General features: G+C 33.8%; 3 protein-coding genes across 5 annotated transcripts; 2 read left to right on the forward strand and 1 right to left on the reverse strand.

Moving 5' to 3' along the window:
- Positions 1–1960: 1960 nt before the first annotated feature.
- Positions 1961–4089, forward strand: LOC128182183 (uncharacterized). The gene is made up of 7 exons (XM_052850789.1): positions 1961–1987; positions 2776–2931; positions 3041–3099; positions 3236–3389; positions 3507–3611; positions 3701–3766; positions 3964–4089. Exons 1-7 carry the CDS (start codon positions 1961–1963, stop codon positions 4087–4089), a joined length of 693 nt encoding a protein of 230 aa, XP_052706749.1.
- Positions 4090–5946: 1857 nt separating this feature from the next.
- LOC128181349 (motile sperm domain-containing protein 1-like) lies at positions 5947–10585 on the reverse strand. Of its 2 annotated transcripts, none has more exons than XM_052849714.1 (7): positions 10447–10585; positions 9941–10145; positions 9609–9684; positions 8736–8830; positions 8498–8620; positions 7026–7202; positions 5947–6720 (listed from the first exon to the last, which is right to left on the reverse strand). In XM_052849714.1, the coding sequence occupies exons 2-7, from the start codon at positions 10089–10091 to the stop codon at positions 6689–6691; spliced, it is 654 nt and encodes a 217-aa protein (XP_052705674.1). In that variant the 5' UTR covers positions 10092–10145; positions 10447–10585; the 3' UTR covers positions 5947–6688. The 2 variants fall into 2 exon arrangements, with proteins under 2 accessions (XP_052705674.1, XP_052705673.1); XM_052849713.1 differs by lacking the exon at positions 10447–10585 and adding an exon at positions 10285–10415.
- Positions 10523–16656, forward strand: LOC128181347 (U2 small nuclear ribonucleoprotein auxiliary factor 35 kDa subunit-related protein 2-like). Of its 2 annotated transcripts, XM_052849712.1 has the most exons (11): positions 10523–10717; positions 10888–10979; positions 11872–12077; positions 12271–12354; positions 13202–13240; positions 13544–13644; positions 14767–14876; positions 15111–15273; positions 15597–15706; positions 15834–16164; positions 16243–16656. In XM_052849712.1, exons 1-11 carry the CDS (start codon positions 10608–10610, stop codon positions 16634–16636), a joined length of 1740 nt encoding a protein of 579 aa, XP_052705672.1. In that variant the 5' UTR covers positions 10523–10607; the 3' UTR covers positions 16637–16656. The 2 variants fall into 2 exon arrangements, with proteins under 2 accessions (XP_052705672.1, XP_052705671.1); XM_052849711.1 differs by having other exon boundaries at positions 15834–16656.
- Positions 16657–19533: the final 2877 nt, after the last annotated feature.

Here is a 19533-nt window from a genome sequence, read left to right on the forward strand (position 1 = left end):
ATGTATCACAAGAATACATTCACTCATCAATAAGATTTTATTCGTTGTAAAAAGCAACACGTTTGTACTTACGTGTAGACGACACTCTACAAGTTTAGAGAACGTAGTCACAAAAACTGATGATGTAATACGCGAAGAATTTAGGTGATTCCCCTAGTTCACGTACACGTACCCGTACACGTTTGAAATCTCAACCTCTCTAATTCTGATAGACTCACGTTGTATTGCCATTACTCTGAATGCTATGTTCAAAGAGAGATAATTGTAATTCGCCAAGTCTTAAATTCATCCGCTGGCAACGAGGGCGAAAGAGATGTACAAAAAACTGGGGCGAATGTTTCCCTGTCAATCAATACAGTCAATTCAACTCCATTTAGATACTTTAAAATAATCCTTTTCAGTTGAAACTCTGATTCTAAGGAGCCATAGTTCACCTTGACCCATATATTGTCACATGCTTTTTTTTTTTTTAAAAATAAACATGAAATCCTTTATAAACAAAAAATGCACAGTATCTTGATGTCTAACAGCGTACTAAATTCAACCGATTAAAATTAAACGAGTTCGAAACATACTAGGACTTTTACAGATTTATAAAAATGCATTCTATTGTCAAACATTTTACATCTAAAAAATATCAAAACAAATTTAACTATGGTATTGAAGTTTTACAAAATATATGTATATTGATTTTGTTCTATTAACAACACAAAGGTATTTTTAAAATACACTGGTGGGATGGAACCTCGTGCTTCAAATAATGGCGGTCTTCGTAACACTATTGATATCTACAAGACGAAGTTTATTACATATTGTGATCATATTTTAGCCAGATCTTAGTCTGAAATATTTGACGTTTTCTTGGCCTTTTGAGGCGATTTTGACATTTTACTTGGCAGAAAAACAACCTTTTAACGATTTTGACTTTTTACTTAAAGTAAAATGCCACAATCGTTAAACAAGAGACCCATGGGGCCACATATGGGCGTTCAAAGGATATTGTACCATGTGGCCCCTCGGTAGAATACTAGTAACAAAAAATAGACACTGTAAAGAATTCGAATTTTACACTTATTTTTGCATACACTTAATCTTTGACATTGTACCTTTGTGGAATACCATTTTTACCGAAAATAAAGGCCCTGTCACACCGGGCTGCGTTCACACGGAGTTATCACAGCGTTGTAAAATTTCTTGAATCGAGTGTGATCGCAGGGAAATTTAGGAAAATTGTATAATTTTATATTAGATTTTTACAAGACGAAGATGTCACGGCGTCCTCTCGGCGACAGAGGCGTTTCTACGGAGCTCCCGCGGCGTGTTTCCAGTGCTTTCCACGGAGTTCTACTTGGCGACTGACTGCGTTCTCACTGAGTGCTCGTGCCGTGCTAAGAGTTTTCACTGCGCGTTCGCCGCGCGTACACCGCGTGCTCAATGCGCTGACTGCGTGTTCACGACGTTCTTAAATCCTATGAAAGATATATGATATAACTAAACTTTTGGTAGGGGTACACTGTTAACTTCCGATTCCGGCCCCAATTTCGTTCTCTGTAAAGGTACATTTACGTCCTCAACTACTGACTATCCCCCCCCCCATTATTCAGGTTGGGACCAATCTCCCAAATGGGATATAATAGCCCGTTTGGGATAGAATAGCCCAAATGGGATATAAATTCAAAGTGCCAAAAATATATTTTTTTTAATAATTTTTTATATATTATTATATCCCATTTGGGAGATTGCATGGTCCCAACCTGTTACTTGCTTGTGAAGTTTGTATTTAAATTTGGACGGAAATAACCTGTCAGATGATAGAGACTAATTGTTACCCGTGGTATTTAAATCCTATAGCGTTTAAAACTATGGTTTCTAGCACATGTATAACAAAGAATTTCTTAATGTGGGAAACCCATATCGAGAAAAGAATATCTATAGAACTCTGTGTATAAAGTTAGTTGATATGCTGATCCAGAAAAATGCAATAAATGTAAGTATTAATTTTGTGCTATATTAAGGAAATCTTTTTATATTGGGTGTGCTCATATATTCATAAGACATTTTCGAAAAAAAAAATCCAGCAGATTAGATACATGTAATGTAAACTCTCAATTCTTATAATGCTTTAACTTCAGTGTAAAAAAAAAAAAATTACTACTTGGTGGAATCGATCCAGCTTCTGCCAAATCAAACGACCTACGCATTACGCATCTGCGACATAACTTGTCTTTTCAATGAAATGCAGTGTATATGTGGCTATACACATATATCCTAAACAAAACCTGGATATTTTTATGATGTCGTGCAAGATAATTAGAACCATTTCAACAACACCTTGGACTTTCGGTAGAACGAAGCTCTCTATTTCTTGCGTCAAAACAGTTAAAAATGACGCGGCTTCAAGCGAAATATCCACCGATTGCGTTGTCTTAGCTAAAAAGCCAGAAAATCGTGCTGATTTCAAAGAGCCATAGCTCAGTGGCCAACAATGAAATAGACAGGCCCACGTCACAATGCTGTTTGACACAACTACACAAAGTCCAAGCTCTTATTAAAATGGTCTAAGATTCTTTTATCATGCCAATTGTGTAATTTGAGCTTGTTGAAATAGTTTTTAACTAAATAATATATAATATTGAAAATGTCTGATGTTTGCGAAAGCGCTATATTGTAAGCCAAATCGTATATTAAGTGCGCTATACCTCTTTTCTTAAATATTTTATGCATTCAGATATATTTTTGACATTGAAATCATTTGTCGTAGTTATCCTTTATTAGGGTGATAATGAGAGAATATGCAGGGAATTAGACTTGGAGGCTCGAGCGGCAAGACGGAAACAGATAGAAGACTTCTTTACTGATCCCGTGGACCGGGAGCTATTTCCATTAGATCCCCCTGATATCCCAACAAGCCGTACCTACCGACCAATTGAGGTACCCTATATTGTTTGCATTAAAATGTAAAAACAGAATATTACAATATAATAATTAACAGATTTCCATTTTTATATCGGTTTGATAATTACTTTTTTTTATTGACCAGATACCGACAGCAGAAGAGAGCATTTCGATAATGTTGGCAAAATACAGCGCAGCCTTGAGGCAAGTTCATCTTTTCCTACGTTTTACAAAGACATATACCTGGTAATCAGAATATAAAACGCTAAATTTAATGAACTTCAATATATACAAGTAATCCAAGAATATGATCATTTACAAACACTTTTGCTCGCAACAGGGACAAAGACTTCATGCGGGAGGTGTATGAATATCGCCGTTTACCGAGGCCACCAGCCCGGGGACTGGCACCACTATCCTATGATTGGCTGACACTAAACACGTACTCTGGACTGATGCAATCCACAGAACAACTGGATCTCAGGGACCCACAGGTGCGTCCCTTCGCTTCTATACATGATGATGTTCAATTTTGGTTTCTATGTAGTTGTTAATAAACACACATACTTAGTAAAATTATTTATGGACTTTAATTTTTTTTTTGTGAACAGGTCAACGCAAATGTCCAACAAACGCTTGATACCGAAATTGAAACTACAGACGATCAAGGAATGAAAGAATGTGATCCATGTTTTAGCGTTGATGAGGAAGAGAAGGTAAAAATAAGATGCGTCAATTTTATAACCAACAATTATTAAAATTGATTCTATAACGAAATAAACTGATTCTCTATTATATTTTTCAGAGTAAACATCAAACATCTTGGTTCGTTCAACTTTTCTGTTGTGGCGCAAACTCCATTCCAAAGAAGGTTAATAATGCATGAATTAAATAAACTTTTTTTTCTTATTGTGATTGAAATGTTGTGAAAATGATCTTTCTTGGATATCGCGCGGGAAAATAATCTTCAAATGAACAAAATAAGATACACATTAATGTAGAATAATTAACAGTAATAATACCTAGCTGTAATAATACAACAAATTAATTGCATGTCTTTTTTAACAGGTCAGACAAAAAAATAGAGAAAAAAGAAAAGGGTTTCTTTCTCGACTTAGGAGAGTTTTTTGGGGGGAAAAAAAAGAACTCGAGTTACCACGAGAAAATTTCTTTGTGATATCGTGCAATATTTGATTTGAAATTTGAAAAAGAGAGAGGACTCTTACAAATTGTGATTATTTTTTTTTTTAAGAAAAAAAAATGGATTGCAATTGCGTGGCTTTTTGTGAATCTTCAAACCGTGCTTGTTTTTTTTTTCTATATGTGAATTCATAAAGTCAGTATATCGAATTTGATTTGATATATTTTTATTATATTTATGAACTTAAAAAATAAAATGTTTCGTTAAAAATGTGTTTCTTTTATTTATTCATTTTTTGTATTGGTGCCATGCATCGTGGTACAGGTATTAAGAATCATCCAATGTGCGTATTGGTTTTTATAGAATTAAACAAAATATCTTTACGACCAATCAAGCACTTTAATTAATCATTCAATCTATTTTATTGAGATTTTTTTTAGGAAAGATACACCAACCCCAGTGGGAGTAGAATAATGATTAGATTGGGGAGGAGGAGGTCCATGTTGTGCTAGTAATTTTAGAGGGATGCATAGTATTTTAAAAGTAAAAGACGACAAAATTAGTCCCATAAAAATTTGATATTATAGTTTCGTAGTCCCTTCTGTATGTAAGCACCAGTCATATCGTACGTAACTCGATTGGCCTAATCTAAATGTAGATCCGGGCATCTACACATGTTTGTCGTATATATAATGTCTATTGACAGTTCTGATAGACTCAGGTTGTATTGCCATTACTTATACATGCTAACTTTTGAAAATCTGCATGGGGGATTTTACGCGCGACGACATTTTCCTCATTTTGTCGTGTAATTGGTTTGCATTAACTATAATGCTCCTTAGATTCATCTATCTGTTTCTTTACCAATTTATCATATATATCTTAGTGTGTTTATCACTCAATTTCCTCTTTCAATTGAAAACAAGAATAAAGAACATATATTAATTTTCATATAGTAACATCAATCTTTAAAAACTCAGAAAGATAATTCTTAAAAATCCGCCCGCCGACAACGAGAGCGAAAGGGATGAACATAAAACGGGGGCGAATACTTCCCTGTATACAGTAAATTCAACTCCATTTATATACTGTAAAATAATCCTTTTCAGTTGAATCTCTGATTTTAAGGAGCTATAGTTCACCTTGACCCATATTGTCACGTGCTTTTAAAAAAATAAAAATAAACATGAAATTAGCCATGCATTTATTTTATAAACAAAAAATGCACAGAATCTTGTAACTACCAGCGTGCTAAATTCAACCGAATAAAATAAAGCGTCTAATACCAATCTGCAAGTATTGAGTTCGAAACATCCTAGGGCTTTTACAGATTTATAAAAATGCATTCTGTTGTCAAATATTTTCCATTAAAAATTATCAAAACAAATTTAGCTATGGTATTAAAGTTTTACAAAATGTTCCGATGCATTTTTGTAATGAAAAACAAATCAAAGTTGTTGATATGTGTACATTAATTCTAGTTTTATAAACAACGCAAATGTATTTTTAAAATACACTGGTGGGATGGAACCTCGTGCTTCAAATAATGGTGTTCTACGTAACATTATTGATATCTACAAGAGTGTAATATAAAGACGAAGTTAATTACATATTGTGATCAAAATTTCGCCTAATCTTAGTCCGAAAATCTGACGTTTTCTTGGCCTTTTTAAGCGATTTTGATATTTTACTTGCCAGAAAAACCGTTTTACGATTTTGACCTTTTACTTGCCTGAAAAACGACGTTTTTCTGGCAAGTAAAAGGTCAAAATCGTTAAAAAAGGCCAAGAAAACGTCAGACATTTCGGACTAGCCATATCTACCAGATAAAGAAATATTGGCCTTCACCCCCTTTGATTTTTAGCTCACCTGAGCCGAATGCTACTTTCCTGAATTAATCCAGTGAAGTATACATGTACTTCAAGTCTTTTATTGCACACTTCATAATGTTATACACGTTACTCAAGTGAAGAAATAAAATCACAATTACTCATAAACATGAAAAATTAAATAAACACAGTAAATTTATCGTTTCAACAAAATGTGGAGAAAAAATATGCTCAATCTTTCCATCTGAAAAAAGAACTATTGCTGTTGAAATGTAATGGACAATTGGATGAATTTTCAAATATATATATTTAGAAAATAAATAAGGGCTTCAACTGGCTTGTTACATGCATGTATACAGACTATAACATATCTACAAACAAATACAGGTACATGTACTATATAAGTATATTACAGTAAAAACATAACTGATGAAACCTGCACTGAATCATGGAAATGAGGACTAAAATGTAAATGAGGTAATCACCATGTTTTTTTATATCAATCAAAAGTTCACATAAGCACACATATCACATTCACACCATTATCACATGGTATTCATGTCTTGCCCCTTTTTCCTTTCTCCCTCTGTAAGCAACAAGTTGCAGCTAGCTTGACTTAGGATCCCAAATAAATTATGATATGTAAAAAGAAGGCATAGAAAAGCAAGAAACAGTGCAACAAACTGATTACACTAAGTTATATGTAATTACAAATTACATTACACTGGGCATTTCTTTGAGATACATGTTGTATTTTTTAACACACAAAGGCGGCTGTTGAAGTTTCAGTAATACAGGTAAATGTACGTAATATAGCAGTTGGTCATATGTGTAGAATCACCATGGTTACCAGGCCTGAAATTAAAAGGATAGCTATATTTGACAAAATTCATTACTTTTGTAAATGTACTTTATCTGTGTATTCAATTCAGTGTTTTTAGGTGGGGTACAAGCTCTGCTCAATCAATCATATTGGAAATACCATGCATTTATACATACATGTATAAATGTATCCCTTGATGACAATTGTAAAAATCAACATCATATTATGTACTGGTACCATATAGGGCAGCAACAGTTTTGCTCTAAATGTTTAGAGTGAGAGTATATGACATTAATTGAATTTTAAAATATGACCTCCTACTATTTTTCAGCAATACCTAGAATGTATGCTGCAATCATTTTCTGGTTCACTGTCAGATGGAGATAATCTGGTAGCCGACTCCCTGTCTCACCGCTGAGGGGCAGCATCAGGGCCAGAATACAGAACACAGCAGTAAAGATCACTATCAGACTGGGGCCCCCTCCACCTTGTCCTCTATCCCCGGGCCTGATGGCTACAAAAAAAAGTCACAGTTAATATTGTCATACTGAAAAAGTTAACTATCTACTTCAATATAAATCTAAATCGGAAGCAAATAATGTACTTTCATTGTTTCACATTCAAATGTATAAACTTTATAAATCAAATTTACTATTAATATCTAAAAGTAAAAGTTTCAAAGTAAAAGAAAAACTGTCAAGGAACTGGTAAATTGATGAAATTTATACCAGTCAATACATGTAGCTGTAGAACAGATGTCAAGTTAATCAATGCCATGCTACAAATAGTGTACCTTTACATGCAAAGATATACAGTAAAAACACGGTTATAGCGAAGTCCTAGGGACCAATGGACTTACTTCTTTATATCCGTAATTTGTTATATCTGTATAACGAATTCGCAATAATAACTATAGCAGATTCACTATAAACAATCATGTTTTCTTTCACCAGACGATAATTTTTGCTAATTGAGGCTAAAACTAAAAATACATTACTTTGATACCTTTAATGATCGGATTGTGAATTGAAAAATTTATAAGAAAATAAATTCATTCAAACAGTGCAAACTTTTTTAAATTGTAAAGAAATTTGCTATAAAAGTGTTTAATTTTGTTATTATTTACCCCTACAGAACTCAAATTCAGTTCGCTATATCCGTAAATTCGTTGTATCCTAATTCGTAATAACTGTAAAGTTTGCAAAGATTTGTTGAAATTTTACTGGGGACTCAAAAAAACTTCGCTTTATCTGAGAATTTGCTATATCCGTGTTTGTACTAAACAAGTTTTACTGTACAAGCAACATACAGTTGAACTTTAAAATCTCGAAGACAAAGGATATGTCGAGGTGATTTGTAAGTCCCAACCACTTATTTTTTAAGCATTTTACCTTCAATATCTCAAATACTGGAATATCTCGAAGTTTTTACACAGTCTAGTTCGAGATCATGAAGTTTAACTGTAATTAACTCAAACTTAATGAGACTAAGGTATATTGAAATTTAGAGATATAGAGCATAAAATACATAAAGAAACAGTGGTTTGGATTTCGAACTCACTTCCCCATATATCCATTGCATTCCAGATACTGATGTTTGAAAAACATTATCAAAGTTCAACACTTACTGCATTTGATAGATCAATGTTTGAGCATCGTCGGATCCCATGGGTTTTCTATCCATTACCCTGCTTAGCAGAAAACCCGGGGGGTCCAACGATGATGTTCGAGATACCCAGAGTAAACTTCTGAATTAATCAAACAGTCTTGGAGAAGAAGATAAAAGTTATAGAATAACCTAGCTCTTTACCTCTGCTAGGGGTACCAGGCTGAGACTCGGATGAAGTAGAGCCACTCAAGGACTGGAAGTTGTCCTCCGGCTGCTGTGAGGTCTCCTTCTTTGGCAGCAGGACTGCCACAATGTCCTTCTTACCTACAACATCCAAATGACAATCTTATTATAAGAGAAAAATACCACTTTAATGTATATCCCTTTTCAATGTTGGTATTTCCATTCAGCTCGGCTACCAGTAAATAAAATTCCTTACCAACAATCTTCTTTGTTCCATGTTCCGTGACTTGAATGCGTAGTTTGTCTTTCACTCCTTCATTGTTGATACAGATGTCTAAATGCCGCACAACACTGTAAACAAAAAAAAAACATGGGTGTAGTTCATGTATTAATAACTTGGACATACATTCAGTATATGGTGTATTTTAATTTGCCAGGCAATGTATCTTTATGACATATTTAATATATACACATCAAAGGAATTGCTGGATCACAAAAACTCCTGGGAAAGAAGAGCATTAAGATTTTAAATTCTTCCCATTCTTAGACAGTTTTCTGTCAAATTAGCATTCTTTTTATATTAATAATTTACATAATATAAAAACCGTAAACAAATTTCAATGGGTTTATTTACGTACCAGTATCATATCTACCGGTATACAGGGTAGTATTTTATGCAGGCCTTAATTGTCATGCATCAAATGAACAAGTAAAATCCCATTGTAAGACTTTCTATCCATCAAGTTTAGTTCAGTCACGAACCTACCTTAGTTTTTCTGTTTTAGCTTTTAATTAATGTATCATTACAAGCTATCATTCTTTTTTTTTCTTTTCTTACTTAAAAAACTAAATACACCGTGATTCACTGAAGACATAAGATTATGTGAATACATAAACATTAATATTTTAATGGTTATGCACTGTACTAAATAAATGTAACATAACACGCTCTTTTTAACTATGGCATAAATATCATTTATGTTCTTAATTTCTAGTTCAAATGAAAAATAACAAAATTTTAATCTTCAAATACTCTTGTATGCAATACAATTAGAGCATAAATTTGAATTCAACTGAAGTGAACATCCTTCTGATCATCTTTTGCATAAAAGAATGCTGCTATACATACATGTCTACACAGCAGTGGGGCCTGATCGTTCCCTCTGAATCAACAACAGTGTACTTTCTAGGGGCTGTACATAAAACTGGAATGAAAAATTAAAATATCAATTTCTAAAAATTATCACTACAGTAGATCTATTTATGAAACATATACATGTCTTCCAAAGAAATTAAAAGATCAGAACTAAAAGATCAGATTGAAGAACAAAGTAGTATGTAAACAGGTAAATTCTATATATAAATATTTACAAGAGTCATGTAAATCTATTCTACACGTTCTATATTTTTGATCTGATGCTATATGATTCAGCTAGCTCTATGAATATAATTTCTACATACCTTTGAACTTCAGCGGAAATTCGTAGGGGTTGTACAATGTTAGCACCTGCTTGTGAGAGGACTGATCATCCGAGTAGAAGTTCAATGATGATGGAAACACAAATACTGGCAGTTTGCCATCAGATTTCTGGGGAGAAGGCTGTCTGATCATTGGACTACTGGCGAACAACCACTCGTACACTGCAGCAACTCCCTCATACCACCACTGCATCAATCATATATACATATTTATGGAGTGTATTTTGCATTTTCAATCAGCTATCAATGAAATTTTTTCATTACATTCTAATTTATATATACCAATCAGTAATGGCCTAACATAAAATTCATGAATGAATACATACACGTATATTCGATCTTGTCACCAAGACGTAAACATGCGTAAAGCGTAAATCCTGATACAAAAACATTCCATGTTTACCAAATGTATTATAATTGTATTATGCAATGTTGATCTAAATACTCTTTGGCTATAAATAAACTGAGTAATGATTACAGCAACAAACCCTTCAAGACAGCAGCAATTTCCAAAACTCTCTGAACAAAAGAATTATCTGTTCTAAATTTGGCACAGTTCTCATCAGCTGTGTGTCGTCTTCTCCTCTGTTTTGAGAAAAACGTCATCAAAGGTTGTGTATAGATCAATCTGCGTAACGAATGCGCTTGAATGAAAGCAAGCATCAAAATCTGTGTGGGGATGGAAGAGGTGGAAGGCACATGTAGTGAATCAATTAAGGAGATTGAACTAAACTTACAACAATGCAACAGAAACTTAAGGTTGAACATTGTATAGAAATTCTCAATTAATATGCTTGACCCGTGGTTACATTGTCGACTGGTTGATAACAAGTGCTCTTTCTTCTCAATGTTTTATAGTTATGTGATGCAAAATTTTTCGATGGCAGGTTCGTTCAGCCGAGTTTTTACACTTTTCTGTAATATTTTAGCCACAAGGAACGCAAAGCCCTTCTAAAGAAAGAAAAGAGAAGACTGAAAAGACAGGAAGAAGCAAGAAAAAGACAAGAAGAAATAGAAGAAGGTTTGATTTCACAATTGGCATTATTATAAATTATTGAATTATATCTTAATTTCGACTGAATTAAGACCAATTCTTACCAAGTACCATTTCTCACTGTGCTGCACTGTATTGGGGATGAATGACCACAACTAGGCTCAAACCCAGGACCTTTCAGTTTAAAAACCAACGTTCTACCGACTGAGCTAAAGAGTTAACCCAATAGCTAGCGTTAGTAGAAGTGTGGCAGTACTGAGCTTATATACACATCTGTTAGATTCTTCCCTCCTGTATTTTGAGATTTTTATCACTTAGAAAACTCACACATATGGCTCTTCATTCTACTCCGCGTGGGTTATTTTGTTGGGCGCCAATGTTATAGCTAGAGTAAGGAATGTCCACAAATAGGCTTGAATCCAGGACCCTTCAGTTTAAAACCAATGCTCTACCAACTGAGCTAAAGGGTTAACCTACTACCTGAAGGGTCCTGGGTTCGATGTTGTCATTCCATATTATTTTATCACCACATAATTTTGAAAATGAAAAATAACTTACCGATGCACTTGTGAGAAATGGTACTAGGATGTTGAGAATTGGACATGGGTCAGTATCTTTTTAGATTTAAAAGATTTTATAATTCCCAAGATTGTTAGAAATAGCCACCATAAATGGAACATTGCAATCAGCTTGGTTCTTCCACCAAATTCTCACAATCATTATAGTCCTTTCATCCCTCATCTTAATTTGCAGTCTTTTTATCCTTCAGTGTTAATTGAACAATTTTGTAATACATGTATATTGTACTATTGTTTAATTTTTTCTTTTTATAACCAGTTTTAAAAAGACTACTGCTATCAGTAAATCAATTTATTTTGAAAATCAGTATATATAAAATGAATATTTCTTCCTATTTTAGAAAAAAAAAAGAAAGAAAACTCTCCAACATATCAAGCTAGACTGAAAGAGAAAGAAGAGAATGAGATTCTCATGGAGCAGCGTGAAGAAGCAGAGAGGGTGTACATGAATAAGCTGTGGGAGGAAAGGGAACGACTGGCTCAGGAGGAATTCCGAATGCAAAAGGAGCGAGAGGCGAGGGAAAGAGAAAAAAAAATAGAAACTGAGGTAAGATTAAAAAGACAGTTGAAAACAATTCACATAATTATTTTTGTATGTCAAAGTTTTAATTAAAGGAAAATTACCGTAGATGATAAATATTTTTTTTTTTTACATGAATGTCAATTTTTTTTTCTAGTTCAGTTAAGACATTGCATATTTTGTATAGCAGTATCTGTTGAAATAAAAATAACATTTGTAGAAAAAAATAAGAGAAGAATGGGAGGAGAGACAAAGAAAGGAAAAGGAGGAAGAAGAAGTGAAAGAAAAGAAGAAAGAGAAGCAGGTGATGGGGAGAGTAACAAGATATCCTCTAATTTATCTTCAGCAAAACCATTGTGTTCTATTCTTTTCCCACTATTTTGTAGATGACAATGCAGGTTTTTTTTACATCATTTTATATTACTTCATTTTATTTTTTTGTTTATTGGATCATTTTTAAAATTAACAACAAGTGAGTATATGAGATTTTCAAAACATATTTTTATGCATTTGTGAAAATGCAGAAGCACAAATTTGGGAGATTGCAAAGTACATGAGATTTATACGTGTCTGTGTTATTAGTAAACAAAATACAAAAATCAATCCTTAACAAAATTACTACCAGAAAGCTGAGGAGAAGTCCAGGTGCTTGCCACTAATTGTGTATCTTTTTCTGATCAAAAACTACATTTATCATTTTGGGATGTTGTTCATTTTCCATCCACATGCATTAGCAAATATACAATTTTATATCCAGCATAAACATGACATACATTTATATTGGATGCAGAAACATTGATTATTAGCATATTGAATTTTATAATGGCAGTGAAGGTAGTTTTTTATTTACATATCGAATGAAATGGCATAACATAAATAAGTTGTGTTTGAAAAAGTGTTCGTTCTTTACACATTACACTGAAAGTTGTTGCTTTGATAAAATAAAATGCATGTATAGATGAAAACTTTCATTTACATTCATGTTTACAGTGTTTTCCTATACTTAAACATGTATTTACTTTTTAGACTGTTTTGTATGAAGTTACGTGTTATAATACTTTGTGGTTGACCTTTTACAAAGAATATGTTTTAGATGACTTAACCTCGTCTATCAGATGATGATATGTGTTAGCCATCATGGTATATTGTAGGAGGAGCTTCTGAAGGAAGCCTTAGCCAATGAAAACAAGGTAAAATATCTGATACATCGCCAAATTATTTGTCAGCATTAAAGATGGTCATTTCTTTTAACTGAAAATATATTTTCTTAAGTTGGCTATTCAAGAATGCATTATTAATTAAAGAGAATATTTTAAAGGAAATTTAAGATCCCATTTGAATCAAAATGTGAACATGTTTGCAATAAAAGGTTGCTTTAATTGATTTCTGTGGTGTAAATTTTACTTAGGAAGGTTTGAAATTTAATTTTTATTTCCTACAAGGAAGTTATCATAACAGATTTATAGATATCTCAATGTTTGTATTTTTTGTAGGATGAACCATGGCACAACCCTATGGTAACTCTCATACCTGGAACGGAGCGAGAAACTTGTATGTTCTTCTCCAAAACAGGAACTTGTCGATTTGGAGACAGGTATAGTCGTATACAGATAAATGGTTTCATCTATCAGTTTGTGAGACGCTATCTTGTATACCGTATATCAGTTTTTTTCCGCGTGTATCCAATTTCCACTATGTTCGCGACGATTTCCGAATCGCGAAAAATAAATCAGTGTAAATTTGATACAAAATTTTGTTTTTGTAATAGAGTTCTCTCTTTCCTAATAAAGTAAACAGTTAAATAAAAGTAAGGTGAACTGTGTTCAGTTAGTTTTGTTAGAGGTACAAATTGCGAGATCGGAGGACAAGCGGCAGATAATAGATTTGTAAGCCTCGTTGTTTATTTAATAATCCATTGACAAGCTAATTAATTAAAACGGTCGCTTTCCTTGCATAAACCGATGTCTAATTATACCTGAGCTACTGGTATATGTATATATGATCTATTTATTTATGACTGTTTGTGTCTCTGAAAATAATTATCAGTAATTATGTCACATTAAGGAAATGGTGTATATGGTTTCATTGTCCGAAAGAGCGACAATTTAGATACTTTTACCCTCTTACCTCACAGGTTTAAACAATCATAAATTATATTTTCAACGAGATTCTAAAATAGTGGAAATTTGATTCGCGTAAAAAATTTTCTACCGTTCTAGGCTCTGATTCGCGGAAAAAACATGACGCGGAAAAAACCTGATATACAGTATTTGGACAGTGTAAAAATGGTGTTGAAATTAAAGGCTTTGTAGGATTTTTTGGAGGTGTCTTATTGATATGTAAATAGAAAATCAAAGAAGAAATGATGAAGAAAAATGAAATGTGTGACATTTATCACTTCTTATGAGGCATTGCTGTAATTTCAAATCGATGGCCAGCATTTTGAAATGTTTAAAATGAAACAAAATAACGAAAACAATTGATGATGAACATGGAATCAATAGGAACACATTGATCAGACAATTTTGTTGTTTTTGTTCTCCCCCCCCCCAAAAAAAAAAAATTGAAACAATGAACAAATCTCATAATTAGAAGAAATAGCCATAACATAGTGAATAATCAATATTAGAGAAAAAAAAGTCCCAAAGAAAGACTTTATTGAATGATGGTCAGAATTTGAATAATGTATTCACTTATACCTCATTTACTTGTCCAGATGTTCAAGGGGACATCCCCATCCTGAGGTCAGCAACACTCTTCTGTTCCACAGCATGTACAACCACTTTGAGCTGGAGCAAGGACTCAAGGACGACCTTGACACAACAGGTAACCATACCTACCACCAAACAGTAAAATTGTGTCAAAGTTTCAAGAAATCTTAATGTCATGTACTAAAAAAATGAAACTAAATCCTCTCTCCCATCAAAAAAACACTTGGATAGGAAAACATTATCCCTGATTAAAATATACTTTTGAAAGAGCATAATTGCATCACTCTCTCTTTCAAATACACTTGGATGGAAAGGTCGGTAGATAATTAGCTGTGCTTTGCTGTTGTAGATGTGACACTGGAGTATGATGATGGAGAACTGTATCAGAACTTCCAGGACTTCTATCATGACATCGTACCAGAGTTCAAGAACTATGGAAAACTGATTCAGGTCAAGGTCTGCAACAACTACGAGCCCCATCTCCGTGGAAACGTCTATGTCCAATACAAAAGGTGGATAATTTGCAATTGTTCAATTGAATCATCTGGATATACACCATTCAATGCTTCATGACCCACACATTAGATGGGATTAATTTTTCAAGCTATAAATAGCAAAGTTTCTTTTACATGTTTATTAAATCAACCAATATACATGCATTTAAAAGGTAAAGACTTATCAGTCATATAGTTCCACATTGTGTACTATTTTAGTATTTAATTTAGAGGGTATTGTGATTATTCATTTCTTCTGAAGGTATGTTTATCAGAATATTTTTTATAGTTTATGTTCTATTTTCAATGGACAGAAAATCTACACCTTCATTTTATTCCAGTGAAAACAGTGCACAAGAAGCTTTCATGAATCTGAATGGAAGATTTTATGGAGGAAAACAGATATCTTGTCAGTTTGTAGAGATTAAGAAGTGGAAATCTGCTATTTGTGGTTAGTTTTATATTTGATAAACAGTGTTTAGAATCAGGTCATAAATTATAAAATTTTAAATGATGTTAAAAATATAGATGTGTCATATTATTCGTAAGTTAATCATTCTTGTTTTATTATTTTAAAGGACTTTTCCGGAGTGGAAGATGTCCCAAAGGAAGAAATTGCAACTTTTTACATGTGTTTAAAAATCCCAATAATGAATTTTGGAGTGCTGATATGGATAATTCTTATGAAGCAACCGAAAGTACAAGGTCAAGGAGGCATAGATCTAGGTCAAGGTCTCCCTCAAGATCTTATAGGTCAAGTTCAAGAAGAATTCGGAGGTCACGGTCAAGATCGTCTGAAAGCCAAAGATACTATTCACATGAACACTATAAGTCTAGATATTCAAGGTCTAGAAGCAGATCCAGGGAAAGGTCCCGTGTAAAGTCAGGAAAGAAAAGCAAACGGTCAAGGTCAAGAAGCAGGTCGGTCGAAACTTCAAGGTCAAGGATAGATAGGAAGAGAAGGTCACGTAGTAGATCACACAGAAGATCAAGAAGCAGAAGCAAAATGGGAAAGAAGCGAGAGAAAAAATCCAGGTCTAAAAGTAGGTCTCAAAGTAGATCAAGATTGGACAAAAAAAGAAGGTCAAGGTCAGGATCTGCACCAAACATGGAAATAGAAAATCCAGCAGCAAGAAGTAGTGAAGAAAACTCTGTTGATAATAACAACCTAGAGAATGAACAAATTTTGAATCCAGAGAATAGTTCAAGTGGCCTTGTTTACTGTGAAGAGATAAATAAGGAAGTTCGTACAAATGGGGACACTGTTAACAATATCACATCTTCTACGCCTGGCTCACCAAAACATTCAGTGAAAAAACATAAAAAACACAAAAAACACAAACACAAGAAAAAGTCAATCACTGTCTCAGAAAGTGAATAAATGATTTGTTTATCATACAAGTGTTATTTTTAGCTCACCTGAGCTGAAAGCTCAAGTGAGCTATTCTGATCACATTTTGTCCGTCGTCCATCTGTCCCTCCGTCTGTAAACTTTTTACATTTTGAACTTCTTCTCTAAAACCGCTTATCCAATTTCAACCAAATTTGGCACAAAGCATCCTTATGGGAGGGCGAATATAAATTGCAGAAATAAAAGTCCGATCTGTATTCAAAGCGGAGAAAACCTTGAAACTGTAGAAAAAGGGGGGTGCATTTTTAAAAATCTTCTTCTCAAGAACTACCGAGTCCAATTCAACGTAGTTTAGCATAAATTATCGTTATGGGAAGGAAAATATAAATTGCAAAAATTAAGTGCTAATTCTGTTTCAAATCTGAGTTATTACGAAAATAATAATAAAGGAAAGGCGTGTTTCAATCAGTTTACTAGCTTCGGGCCCGGCATACGGTAAAATGGGTAGGCAAGACTTGGCCTGAGCAAAACAAAAGATTGGCAGGTATTAATCTGCCAATCTCATTAAAATTTCGGGATATTTGATGGACCAGTATATTTGTATTCGCTGTAAATATTGCTGCAAAATAATGCGTATTTGGAATTGACGATTGCCGATCTGCCCCGGCTTTTATTTTGCCACGGCCCGGGTTTGCATACCCATTTTACCAAGACTCGTATTCCATACTTCTAAAACGAGGTTCTTTGTTTAAAGCAGCCATGACATTATACGAAAAAGGGCCGATCTGACTATGATGACTTTGCTGGCTATGCAACAGTTCGCGTATGAAGGGAAATTTTTGAAACATGCAAAATATATTGGTGCCGATTTTGTGAAGTAGATTAAGGCTAAATTATTCAATGCGTTGACCGTTTTCACACATGACGTTAGTGTTAGCTTGTTCTAATTTTCGTTTCGTTTTCATTATTTATGCTTTGTAACCTGGGAACTATCGTCTGTATTTCGTGATTTTTACGTATCAAATCAAACAGAGACTTCGGTAAATCAAACAGTTAACTGTTTACCTGCGCAAATTAAGCAAAATCTGATGTATCAAAAAAGTACTGAAATACAATTCATTCTATCGGTAATTCGGCATTATCTTTTGCGTAATGGTAGATTAATGCAATAAGTTTTGTTGAGATGCTCGGCATTTTTTCGAGTTTATTCAGTTTAAATAGAGTTTGATATCGCTGACAGAAATATGTAGGTATAAACATGTGTATATCTGATTCATTTCGAAAAAAATAAATCGTGTTCTTTATTTGTTATAGTGCATGTTTCTTGTGTTTAATTGTTTACAATTTCTATTTACTAACCATATTTGAGTGTTAAGCTTCGAATTATAAGCAAGATACAGAGATTTGCTCACAATTTTATGTTTGTACCCAGATCTTAAAAACTAAAGATTAAAAAAGTAAAAAATTGGTCAATATTAAGAAAATTTTCAAAGTCTGTTTATCCAGAAACCAACTTTAACAACTTATTGTATTGTTAACTTAATCTTTTTAGCTTACCTGAGGGTGGGGCCACAATGGGGGGGGGGGGGTCGCAGTTTAACAAATGAATATATAGAGTAAATCTTTAAAAATCTTCTTCTCAGAAACTAATCAGCCAGGAAAGCTGAAACTTGTGCGGAAGCATCCTCAGGTAATGTGATTCAAATTTTACAAAATCATGATCCCCGGGGGTAGGGTGGGGCCACAATGGGAGATCGAAGTTTTACATAGGAATATATAGAGTAAATCTTTAAAAAAAATCTTCTCAGAAACTAATCGGCCATGAAAGCTGACACTTGTGTGGAAGCATCCTCAGGTATTGTAGATTCAAAGTTGTTAAAATCATGACCCCCGGGGTAGGGTGGGGACAAAATGGTGGGTCGAAGTTTTACATAGGAATATATAGAGTAAATCTTTAAAAATCTTCTTCTCGGAAACTAATCAGCCAGGAAAGCTGACACTTGTGTGGATTCATCATCAGGTAGTGTAGATTCAAAGTTGTGAAAATCATGACCCCCGGGGGTAGGGTGGGGCCACAATGGGGGATCGAAGTTTAACATAAGAATATATAGAGTAAATCTTTAAAAATCTTCTTCTCAGAAACTAATCAGGCGGCAAAGCTGAAACTTGTGTAGAAGCATCCTCAGGTAGTGTAGATTCAAAGTTGTGAAAATAATAACCCCTGGGGGTAGGTTGGGGCCACAATGGGGGGTCGAAGTTTAACATATGAATATATAGAGTAAATTTTTAAAAATCTTCTTCTCAAGAACTAATTAGCCAGGAAAGCTGAAACTTGTGTGGAAGCATCCTCAGGTAGTGTAGATTCAAATTTGTGAAAATCATGACCCCTGGGGGTAGGTTTGGGCCACAATGGGAGGTCGATGTTTTACATAGGAATAAACAGAGTAAATCTTTAAAAATCTTCTTCTCAGAAACTAATCGGCCATGAAAGCTGAAACTTGTGTAGAAGCATCCTCAGGTAGTGTAGATTCAAGGTCGTGAAAATCATGATCCTCAGGTGTAGGGTGGGGCCACAATGGGGGGGGGTCAAAGTTTAACGAAGGATTATATAGGCTAAATCTTTAAAAATCTTCTCAGAAACTAATCAGCCAGATGATTCTTTATAGTTGTTAAGACTTTGGCCCCAGGACAATTCTTAGGCCTCACGAGAAGGTTCAGAGTTTGATGACGTTTATATCACATATATAAACTATTGTTAAGGATCTTTTTGAGAACTGCAATACTCAACATATGATATGACTATAAAATCATCCTGTTAGAAAAGGGACTAATGATTATAAACATAAGAATATTTAGGGGAAAATGGATTTTATTTATACAGGATCTACATGTTTTATTGTACATTGTCCAGATAGTTTGTATTATGA

The sequence above is a fragment of the Crassostrea angulata genome, chromosome 4, assembly GCF_025612915.1.
Source record: "Crassostrea angulata isolate pt1a10 chromosome 4, ASM2561291v2, whole genome shotgun sequence".
Lineage (NCBI taxonomy): Eukaryota > Metazoa > Mollusca > Bivalvia > Ostreida > Ostreidae > Magallana > Magallana angulata.

Bases quoted from the DNA above. Each gene is read 5' to 3' on its own strand.
- LOC128182183 (XM_052850789.1), top strand. From the start codon at position 1,961: ATGCTGATCCAGAAAAATGCAATAAAT. The intron at 1,988-2,775 runs GTAAGTATTAAT...ATCCTTTATTAG, and splicing joins TCCAGAAAAATGCAATAAAT to GGTGATAATGAGAGAATATG. The intron at 3,100-3,235 runs GCAAGTTCATCT...TGCTCGCAACAG, and splicing joins AAATACAGCGCAGCCTTGAG to GGACAAAGACTTCATGCGGG.
- LOC128181349 (XM_052849713.1), bottom strand. From the start codon at position 10,350: ATGTTTTTGTATCAGGATTTACGCTTTACGCATGTTTACGTCTTGGTG. The intron at 8,831-9,608 runs GTATGTATAGCA...TTTTGTTTACAG, and splicing joins CCCCACTGCTGTGTAGACAT to TGTTGTGCGGCATTTAGACA. The intron at 6,721-7,025 runs GTATTGCTGAAA...TTTTAATTTCAG, and splicing joins GATTGCAGCATACATTCTAG to GCCTGGTAACCATGGTGATT.
- LOC128181347 (XM_052849711.1), top strand. From the start codon at position 10,608: ATGAAAGCAAGCATCAAAATCTGTGTGGGGATGGAAGAGGTGGAAGGC. The intron at 12,078-12,270 runs GTAAGATTAAAA...TAACATTTGTAG, and splicing joins AAAAAAAAATAGAAACTGAG to AAAAAAATAAGAGAAGAATG. The intron at 15,707-15,833 runs GTTAGTTTTATA...ATTATTTTAAAG, and splicing joins GTGGAAATCTGCTATTTGTG to GACTTTTCCGGAGTGGAAGA.